This window comes from Alosa alosa, chromosome 13 (genome assembly GCF_017589495.1).
Source record: "Alosa alosa isolate M-15738 ecotype Scorff River chromosome 13, AALO_Geno_1.1, whole genome shotgun sequence".
Lineage (NCBI taxonomy): Eukaryota > Metazoa > Chordata > Actinopteri > Clupeiformes > Clupeidae > Alosa > Alosa alosa.
Window position 1 is genome coordinate 17,739,707 of NC_063201.1, and position 11,016 is coordinate 17,750,722.

An 11,016-nucleotide genomic window follows, 5' to 3' on the forward strand; every position below is an offset into this window, starting at 1 on the left:
AAAGTGATTTCAAAATAGATCCACATTAAACTCTCCTTTTCTCTACTTTGCATATTACAGCATTTCATAAGGCATAAGGCTTACTATATGTATTCATTATGCAATCCTACGTATTCTGTGCAAATGAACAAGCAAACAGTCCTCTGTGTCATTCACCCATGCGTTTTGACCATTGATTTTCAGGCATAACCTCAAGTTTGGGGTTATATTTCTCATGAAATGTTGCCTTGTGGGGGGGGGGAATGAATAAATAAACAAAAAAGACCACACTACAACAAAGCTCTTGAATAAACATCAATGGGTAAATGTGTGGAGTCCCTCTGCTTTGCTGTTACTGATGCAGGTGCACATAACCATCACATTTTCAAGTCGCCTATTCTTTTGTAGCTTTGTGAAGCGTATATGCATGGATCACATTTCATGCATGTAAATCCTCAGTGGTCTTAGGAACAGATCCTTTGTAAACTTGTTTGAATGATTAGACATATTAATTATAGATGAATAATTAAATGAATATCAGAGTCCATTGTGGAAACAATATTGCGCTGGGAATAGGAGCTGTGCAGAGGGGGGTGAGCAAGCGAACTTTGGGTTGTTCAAACAAAGGCCACCTCCACAGAGTTTGAGCGTTAATGATTAGATGCACATAGACAGGTACACCCAGATGGTATAAATACAGGGCCCACTGTCCTCCTTGTCTTCACATTGTGTTGGGCTTTACACAGCTGTCTCAGGCTCTGACCCATTTGGTGAAGGGAAAACTCAAGGGGGAAAGTAACAGCAATCCAATATGGCCTTCAACGGAACATGGCAAGTGTACACACAGGAGAACTATGAGAACTTCCTCAAAGCCCTCTGTAAGTTCTTTAAGTACAGTACTGTCATAGGGTTACAGAATGCATCTATATTTAACCCTCCTGTTGTGTTTGTTTTATGTTTTCTTGTTATATCTATAGTTAACACATACGTATATTATCATCTAATAGACCTTTGATAAAGGTCATCTTGATAGACATTAAGCTCTTACTTAAGCTCGATTGGATATTACCAGTTTTGAACTTCTACTTGCTATGGCCGTCAGGCCTCATTGACCTGAGCTCATGCAAGTGAGGATGAGGTAGATACTATTGGGGAAAAGTTCCAGTGGGGGCTGGCATAAAAGCAGAGAGGGAGAGTGAGGGTGTGTTTGTGTGTGTGTGTGTGTGTGTGTGTGTGTGTGTGTGTGTGTGTGTGTGTGAATGTACAGAAACAGAGATACAGGGCATCTATAGCTATGTGCCTGGACTCAATTTTATACAATGTCCATTTTCTCACTATTCATTTAGCTGGTCCCCTTGACCGGGAATACACCCACATTTTTATGAAAATGATACAAATTTGTTTTTCTGTGTTCAGATGCTATGTGTTAACAAAGTCATGGAGCCTCATGATAGTCAGAGTAAATTAACCATATTTTTGAGGGAAAATAATTGTCTAGCCTATGTGACACCAGTGACACCTAATGGTGAGCTCTAAATAAACTCTATGATGAAAATCTTCAGTGTCTCCTCTAAGTGTTTATCTCCCTATTTAGCACTCCCCGACGATGTCATCAAAATGGCCAAGGACATCAAACCTATAACTGAGATCAAGCAGACTGGCAATGACTTTGTCATCACCTCAAAAACCCCTCACCAGTCTGTCACCAACTCCTTCACCATTGGTAAAGAAGCCGATATCACTACCATGGATGGGAAGAAGCTCAAGGTATTGTATTGTTAAGATGTGGTTAAGCAAATTCAGATACTTGATATAAAATGAGAGACAAAGTATCTGATAAACTAATTTAATTTAATTTCTGTATCGTGAAAGTATTGATACTGTCACTTACAGTATGATGCTTGATGTAATGATATTACGTACTGTATATGGCACCATGATGTTGAAGGCCTTATATTTTTACATTTTCAGACCAAATTGCTAAAGGTACAAACCCAATATCTGTAAGAAAGCGAATGTCAATTTAGCTCCCTCTGTCCCTTTCAACTCTTTTTTCTCCTTTGTGTTGGCAGTGCACTGTTCAGCTGCAGGGAGGGAAACTCGTCTGTAAGACAGACAAGTTCTCTCATGATCAGGAAATTGTTGGAGGAGAAATGGTAGAGGTCAGTGTCACTTTTAACCTATAAGGCAAAATGTGACTGTCTTGGATGTAGGCCTAAGATATAGACTCTGAGGCAGTCAAAAACTTTGAGGCACACCGATCAAATAAATATACGTTAAAAATCCTTTATTCTAATGGATATGCCTATGTGTTTCAACTCATAGCCTAAGAGTCTTCATCAAGGCAAACATTGGTACCTACCAAGGAATCATGTCATGACCCACTGTCTATGGTCATGACCAACACATGACAAATTAGAGTTAAATTGAGTACATAGTTAAATCAATACAGAACCACAAAATACAAGCAAAGTTCACTTTTAACCTAATTTAATTCAGTCAAACACCATCAGTGTGTATTTCAACAGCAACTCTTGCAACAGGATTATTGGCATTTATAAGTGTTAATTCCATCACTTTGTTTCCTCTGCAGAACATGACAGTAGGAGGAGTAACCATGGTCAGAAAGAGCAAGAAAGTATGAGGATTTTTGGAGGACATTTCAGGAGAATATTTAAATAAACTTTGGCATACGACACAAAATTGGACATGATGTGACCTTTGTATTTATTCATAAAAAAATGGAAAAAATCAAGATGTTCTTATATGTTATGGTTATGGGATTTGGCAGATGCTTTTGTCCAAAGTGACATACAAATGCACAACAATACTTAAATTGATAATTTAATAGGGAACAATTTTAAATGTTGGTCAGACTACATTAAGGAGAACAGCAATAATAACAACAATGTCTATTCAATCAATAGCCTAATGAAATAAAACAATGAAAATGAAGGAAATAGCAATAATAAACAATAATGTCGATTCAATCAATAATATAATAACAATGGCAATGACATACATTAAAGATATTATCAATAATTTATTCAATCTTTATTTATTCTCAGAGGTTCATTGAGGGTAGTCCTCATTTTCAGTGAAGCCGAGATTACACAATAATAATGGAATAACAAGAGATATAGTATAATAATTGTGGAAAATAAAACAAAATAAAACAAATAATAAGATAACCTACATACCATTATAAAGGAGGAAGGGAAATAAAAATACAGAAAATATTAATAATAAACAACAATGTAAAAGTAATCAACAGCCAAATGAAAATAAACAATATTATAATAGGCCTACAAACCACAACGTATAAGAAGCGCTTAATAAGTGCATGTTGAACAGATATGCCTTTAGACCCCTCTTGAAAGACTCAAAACTAACACAGGAACGGAGGGGCAACTCATTCCACCAACATTGAACCACGGAGGCAAAGAGTCTTGAATTTGACGTTGTGACTGGTTGACACAACAGACGCTCATCATAAGACCGCTCTGGGCGGTTGGGGATGTAGGCTAGGCCTACATCTTGATCATTTAATTAAAATAACAGGGAGCAGATCCAGTCAGTGTCTTAATGTAAATGCAACACAGTCATTTTGGCTACTTCTTCCGGATTTCTCACAACATTAACAAAACGTGTGCAAGTGTTTTTCTCTCCCAGTTAATTACATAAACTAGGCTATTAATGATAACTACTTAAACCAAAAATAGCCTTGTTTGCTCCAAAGATAGCACTACATCAGGCAAGAGGCGTGGTTTGGGTTTTGCCTGAAAGGACTTTGGTTTTGATCTGATCAAGTGACGTGGTGGATGCACACGGTCTGCGTCTGCGCATGCGTCGAATGCACAATTGACGGTGGCGACGTGTGCTAGGTGCTTGTCCTTGCTTTCCTGAATTTGTTAGAGGATTAAGGAATATTAACAATGGCCAGATACTTAAGGCCACCAAATACATCTCTCTTCATCAGGAACATTTCTGACGAATCCAGGTAAGACCTTGCAATATGATTAAGCCAAATTTAACGAACTGAAACGATAGTTTCGATAACGTTAGCTTGCACACCTGTGCAGACTGTCCCAGCGTTGGGGCCTCCATATTTGCTAGCCCAGAAACAAGTCAGACGTTAACGTTAAGTGAATAATTTCCTCACGTCGATGTTGTTGCGAAGTCAGATACTCACGCTAGCTATTAAATCTCACAATCCTATTATTAGAATACATATATCTAGCGTATGTTTATATACAGCGATTCGATTACTGCGGAAATCGTAAGATTATAGTGAAACTAGCAATAGCTTGGCTAACGTTAGCAACGCGAGCTAATGGCTAGAAAAGCTATGTTAGCTAGCTAGCAATAGCTTGCTAATTGCATAGCTAAGGTTTGTTTAGTTTAGTCAACGTGCGTTCCTACACAACCGTAAATACGTTTTTGAAAATTAGCACAGTTTGGGAGCACAAGTATTAACTGTAGCCAGTCAACACCATTGTGTGATATTTCTACTATCTATTATGTATTAATCTTCCGTTTCAAGCCATGTTGTCTAATCCAAAAGGTTAACATTGCATACAAAAACAAACTGTTTTGAGTTCCATGGCAACCCTGGAATGGAAGTGGGGAACATTCGTTTTAAGATGTTATTATTATATTTATTAAGATACCAAGTACGATGCGGCTATATTAACCTACCAACTCATGTTTACTAACGTGGGTCTTGTTCAAATCAGTCCCTCACAGCTGAAGTAGCGTTGTGCCTGTATTTGGCAAGGTGGTACACAAGCATCCTAAAATAGAATCAGCATTGGCATTTCGATCACGCAGACACTTGGGGTGGTCGGGGGTTGATAACTTTTTGTCTAATTTAGTCTGACCTAAATGCCATTCCCGAATACTGTTACTATAGTATCTATACCACGGATGAAATTCACTTGCGCGTAACTTAGAAACCTAAATTGCGCCTAAGAATCCAGGCCCTTCAAACTTCCAAACACACTCCTAGTTGAAGTATCTCGGTGTTTGTTTATTTACAATCCTTATCCTATGTGTGAATGACATGTGATTTCTGTGAAATTTAACATATTTACAGGTTGTTGGGGTCCATCTCAAAAGGTCACTTTTAAACTGCCTTAGGGTTATTTATGTTTTAGCCAGTTAAGTGAATGTCCTGTTATTTCACGGTACTTTAGGCCAGAGGATTTGCGTCGTGAGTTTGGTCGGTATGGGCCTATTGTAGATGTCTACATTCCTGTTGACTTCCACACTCGTCGGGCAAGAGGATTTGCATACATTCAATATCCTTTGTAGCCTCTGATGCCTTCTCAGTGTGATTCCTGAATTCTGCATGAAAAGGTGGATTGCCCTTTGTATTAATCCTGTAAAACCAGTGTATCGCATCATGACATGACGTTGTGGGTGAAAAGGGAATGTTTATATCATTATATTTGCATTACATTTTGGCAATGGCTCCTAACTGCAATTTCTTCTGTTGTTGCCTCAGAAAATATAAAGACATACAGTTCTGGACACCCTCCCAACAAAGATCATGTAAAGACCGGTGTAGAGTAGATTCAAGCCCCAAAGAGACCGTAAGGATTCAGGCGTCAAGAAGTAGAAGGGAAAAGAGGAAAGAGAAAAGTTAAAGCTTGAAGATTCAAAGAGGAACAAAAAGGGGACCAGAGTGGGCGTCAAGGCTTCGATATGTTCCAAAGAGAAAAGAACAGAAATTATGGGGAGAAAGTCAAGCAGGAAATTCAAGCCCCCCTCCCAAGGTCCTCTGGGAAGCACGTAAACAGCATAAAGGTCAAGCTGAAGGTCAAAGGTCAAGCATATTAAAGGTAACAAGTCTTAATTTTGTATCCTACCCAAGCTAGAGCGAATGCATTTACATCAAACAAAAACTGTTTCCCTTTGAAATATTTACATTTCCTTTTTTTTTTTTTCCATTTTGATTTAACTTTTATACAAATCAAAAAGAGGCTGATTTATCTTGTAGCTGTTTGAACATCACAAAACAAGTCAGAAAAAAAAATATATGTATAAGCCTAAACACCCTGTCATCGCTTTTATAAGCCTCCAGTGGTATTTTGTGTACCTGTGTAGTGATGACTATTTATCATGTCGCCATACCCTTTCCTGACACTGACTGCCATGTAAATGAATTGCAGTAAAGCTGAAATGCTTCTCTTCGAGCTGGTAGCCCCCCCCCCCACCCTGAACCCCATTATTCCCTGTTAGCACTACACCACTCCTTTTGTCCCAATGCAAAACCTTAACCCCAGCAGCAAGTTTGAAGACGTGCGTGACGCCGAAGATGCTCTGCACAACCTGGACCGCAAGTGGGTGTGTGGCCGCCAGATTGAAATCCAGTTTGCCCAAGGGGATCGCAAAAGTGAGTCTTTGCTAAACACAAAAGCCAGAGTCCAAATGACCAAATGTGTTTCAATTACATTACGACACGTTTCGATACCAGAGAATATCTTGTTGAGCATATCTTGTCCTTGTTACAACAGCACCACCATGAATTTGGGTAACACAACCTGTTTGCATTCATGGGGTGTAGTATGTATTATATGGATTGGTGGTTAGTAGCCAGAAAAGTTGTGGCTTCAGTTCCTGGCTTCCACCGTTGTGACCTTGAGCAAGAGTTGCTCCGAGGACAAGGGCCCTTGTAATATAAGTATATACTTTTTGATCCCGTGAGGGAGATTTGGTCTCTGCATTTATCCCAATCCATATAATTGACATTTGAAGTTGCTTTGGTTAAAAAGTGTCTGCCAAATGAATGAATGTAAACATAATATCTTCCTTGTCTAATGTCGTAATTTCCCTGCAGCCCCTGGCCAGATGAAGTCAAAGGAGCGGCACTCCCCACGTAGCTTCTCGCGCTATGACGACAATGATCGCGACAGCAGGCGTGAAGCGCCCCGCAGAGTCGCAGCTACTTAGCGTCGCCCGCTCGGCCCGTCGTCTGGCGCCAGGCCCGCCCCTTCCCGAGGGGAGAGCCCCAGAGAGTAAGAACATCACACAACGTCTTCATGTCAGAACGACCACAGCTTAAGCTAGGAATTAGCACATTCACATTGGGGGGGGGGGGGGGCTGTGGCGCAAGCAGCTACAGCAGCCGTATCACATTTGGGTTCAAGTGCTCAGGGGTTTGAATCTGAGTAGTGATCATTTCCTGGTTCCACCCCATCTGTCTCTCCCACTCTCTTCCTGTTACTCACTCAGAGTGTTTGTAGTCAACCACAGTGGGATTTCACTCTGTGTTTTTTCCCTTTGCAGCTCACGATCATATGGAAGGCGCAGACGCAGCCGAAGCCATGAGAATGACAGGTAGGCTTGCCATGGTCAGTAAAGCGTTTTTCACACACACACACACCCCTCTCTCTCTCTTCTGAGGGCTCACAGCTATATCATTGGATGTTAGTCAAAGGGTCTGATGATTTGTGGAGACCTTTAACATCAGAGTGGCCAGATGTTTCACACCCCTCTTCACAGTAAGGTGTCAGCTCGGTTGAGCTGTTGACTTGTCAACCCTTTTCTTTGTGAGTGTCAGATGTTTGAATGGCCCTCTGTTCACTAGGGTGGCGGGGGGGGCGGCGGCAATAAATGTGAGCCATAGAAATGTGCTGTTTAGCTGTTCTGTCCTATTTGTGTCTCATTAAGTCTGTTTGAAGCTTGTGAATTATTACTACTACTTGTTACAAAAAAAAATAGGAGTCCTACATTTAAGACTGACACGCCCCTTATTTGTAGGAGTTTCTCTTAAATCTGCCAGCTAGGAGCTACTTTTAGCCTCAAGATTCTTTGTGAATACAGGTCCTGATTTATACTATGCAATTCTGTAATGGATATGTTATGTTCATTGCGTGATTGTTGTGAGGAAGTATGCCAGGTATGATTCGTTTCTGCTTGCCTAGTGACTCATTTGGCTAAGAGACACTTAGTAGTCTGGTGTTCACTGGCAAATGTGTCATACAGATGCCTTTTACAAACCCACACCTTATTTTCTCACCCTATTTAAAACCCTATTTAAAACCCCATTCATTTTCTCATAGTTTTTTCTTCTTCTTGGTAACTGGATGTTGAAATGCTAACACAAAAAAACAACACGCTTCTGGCTGACTTCCCCACTCTGTTTGGATTCTGTGTAATTCTTACCTTGTTGCTCCAGCATGTGTATTGTATAACTCTCTTGTTCTCATTCAGTACTGCCTTTTGATTGGCTCTCCACAGGTACAGGCCTCCCCAGCGTGAGCACCACCGAGCACACCGTGGGGGCGCCGCCTCTCGCAGCCGCTCGCCGTCCCACTCGCCTTCCCCCGACAGGTTTAAGGCCAAGGGCCGCCGCTCCCACTCGCCCTCCAAGTCCCCGAGCCCCGCCGTGGACAACTTCCGCCAGACCTCTGGATCCCGCGACTCTCAGAAGGAGTCCCATGTGCGCTCACCGTCCCGTTCCTGCTCGCGCTCCGTGTCTCGCTCCAGATCCCGTTCCCGTTCCTGGGCTGGACGCAAATCTGGGGGACACTAAGACGCCCCAGCATCCCTCCCCACCCGACCTGGGACACCTCTATTTGACCATTTTCTTACAACCAATATCACTTATTACATCATATGTATAATATTCAGATACTGTATGGAGTGATGCCAGGCACTATACATCTTTAGTTAAGACAAGATCATGAGTTTACTACTTATGAGAGAACAGGTTTGCAAAAAGAGACATTATATTTTGACGCTTTTTGAAACGGTGTCATGACCACATTTTTTTTTTTTTTTTTTAAAGAAGATTTTAATTGTCTCTTTGATTAATCGGAGACTGTAACATTTGGTACATTAAGAAAATCTGAGTAAAATCTTTAAAGCTAAGAAAACCTTTTTCTTCCAGGTCTACAGAAAACATTAAAGTCTGGGTCAGTCTTTTGTATTATAAATGGAAACTAAAGTTTGTGCTGAAGCCAGTAACGTATGATGTGGCCATTTGGTGGTTGATTCTTTGTAAGGTTTTGTAAGGTACATAGTTCTACACACCATAGGTATTGGCTCTTCCTCATTTTGCAAAACATGTCAAGCTTGAGGTCACATTTAAAAACTTCTTCCTGATGCTGACTTTTTTTTTTTTTTTTTTTTTTTGTCACTTTCATTTTGTTATGCCTACTTGTACCATGTGTTGACCTGTCAGGAACGATATATATTTTTGGGAAAGTTGTACTAGAGTGAAGTTTGTTCCATCTATGTTTCTTACTTTGTTTCATATGTCAATAAAGAGATTTTTTTTTCTAAATCTGATTTGGTAGTCTTCACATTAACATGGACAAAACACACAATAGGAGATTGTAACTGCAGATTTGGTGTGGATGAAGCTCCCATACAAAAGTACAATTAGCAGCACTGCTTATAAAAGAAAAAAATGTGAACTTTTATATGTTCACAAACATATTTGGAAATAATTATGCAAGTAATTTATTGGGGTAAGTGAAATGTTTTTTCATTAATGGTGGGGATGACATTGCACTACTGTTTTGTGACAGGCAAGTATTGTTTTTGTAGGTAGGTAAAACAACGTGATCATGTGCAAATCTTGTAAACCCAGATTTAGTTGCAGCTTGCAAATAAGAGACAATATACAGTATACATTTTTAAACTGACCAATTTGATGGAAAATATACGCTCATTTTTAGCTTGATGCTAGCAACACCTCAAAAAAGTTGGGATTGGGACAAAAGGCGGCTGGGAGAGTTGTGTAATGCTAAAGGGGAAAGAAAGACATTTCACAACTAGGTTAACTGTGACCATGACTGGGTATTTAAAAAAAGCATCCCAGAGAGGCAGTCTCTCAGAAGATGCAGAGGTAGCCTATGTATCACTGCGTGAACAAATAATGCTGAATAAGAATAATGCTCAACATGAAATGGCGAATAATTTGGGGACTTATCAGCTAGCCTAGTACATAAAATATGCATAGAATCAAGTAATCTTTGTAATCAAGGAACAGGGATACCAATGATCTTCGGTGCCTCAAATGGTACTGCATTAAAATCAGACCTATTTTTGTAACAAAAATCTTTGTATGGGTTCTGGAGAACTTTCGATAACCATTGTCCGTGAAGACAGTTTGATGCTCCATCTGCCTTTACTCATTTAAAATATATACGGAGGCAAAGCAGAGAACAATCCTGTGATTGGATCGTTATCAACAATTGATATGTTGTCTTTCCACTATTTTCAGTAAAATATAGGGTTTATGATCCGCAGGTCAAAGAATTATTTCTACTTTACTTTTTTGGGAAGATTGTAAAAACTGTTGCCCGGCCTTATAGGAGGTAAAATTATTTGAATGACATCTTACCAGTAATGGAATGGGCATCACAAGCGCTTTAACTCCTGTGTGCTCTTGGAGCACCTTCCTCAGTCAAGCAAGCCGTTACTGGAGCTTAACGTTACAGATAGTCAAATCAAGCATAATTACCACACCACCCAAGAAACAGTAGAAGAAAGCATTACACCACTAACCTGCTTGCAAAGCCAAAAGCATTAGGTTTTGGTCAGTCAAAGCTAATGTGTGAAGCTATGTGGTGTGGAGAATACAGTAAATGTAATGCTAATGCCTACCTTAGAAAGTGAAAGCAACCATGGAACACACAGACAACAGTTTAGGGGGGAAAGGGAATGGGTTTTATTAAACTTTTCTTTTTTTTCCAGATGGAACCAAATTTAAAATAGTGCTTTCTTTTATTTCGTTTTTTTTTTTTTTTTTTTTTTTTAGATCAAATTCAGTTGGGCAATTTAATTCATATGGTGACATGACATCAAGTGGGACAAAATTCAAAGCCAATTGGTAACAGGACACTGTTATAGTTGTAAATTTGGAATAAAGAGATTATTACATGTATGAACAAGGTTTTGGGGATAAGGGGATCAAAGGCCAAAGTATAAAAATATATATTTCAAACCAAAAAAAAAAAAAGACCAGAGGTAGTTACCAGCCAGCGGAAGAATGGCTGATATCCAAGTCTGTTCAGTCATACA

At 39.8% G+C, this 11,016-nt stretch overlaps 2 protein-coding genes across 2 annotated transcripts; both read left to right on the forward strand.

Annotated features, from left to right (window-relative positions):
- Positions 1–705: 705 nt before the first annotated feature.
- On the forward strand, positions 706–2,687 carry fabp10a (fatty acid binding protein 10a, liver basic). Its single transcript, XM_048261295.1, has 4 exons — positions 706–857; positions 1,574–1,746; positions 2,052–2,141; positions 2,573–2,687. Exons 1-4 carry the CDS (start codon positions 791–793, stop codon positions 2,621–2,623), a joined length of 381 nt encoding a protein of 126 aa, XP_048117252.1. The 5' UTR covers positions 706–790; the 3' UTR covers positions 2,624–2,687.
- A 1,119-nt stretch (positions 2,688–3,806) lies between these two features.
- On the forward strand, positions 3,807–9,271 carry srsf10a (serine and arginine rich splicing factor 10a). The gene is made up of 7 exons (XM_048261913.1): positions 3,807–3,979; positions 5,175–5,288; positions 6,270–6,376; positions 6,821–6,921; positions 6,988–6,998; positions 7,270–7,320; positions 8,224–9,271. Exons 1-7 carry the CDS (start codon positions 3,915–3,917, stop codon positions 8,516–8,518), a joined length of 744 nt encoding a protein of 247 aa, XP_048117870.1. The 5' UTR covers positions 3,807–3,914; the 3' UTR covers positions 8,519–9,271.
- Positions 9,272–11,016: the final 1,745 nt, after the last annotated feature.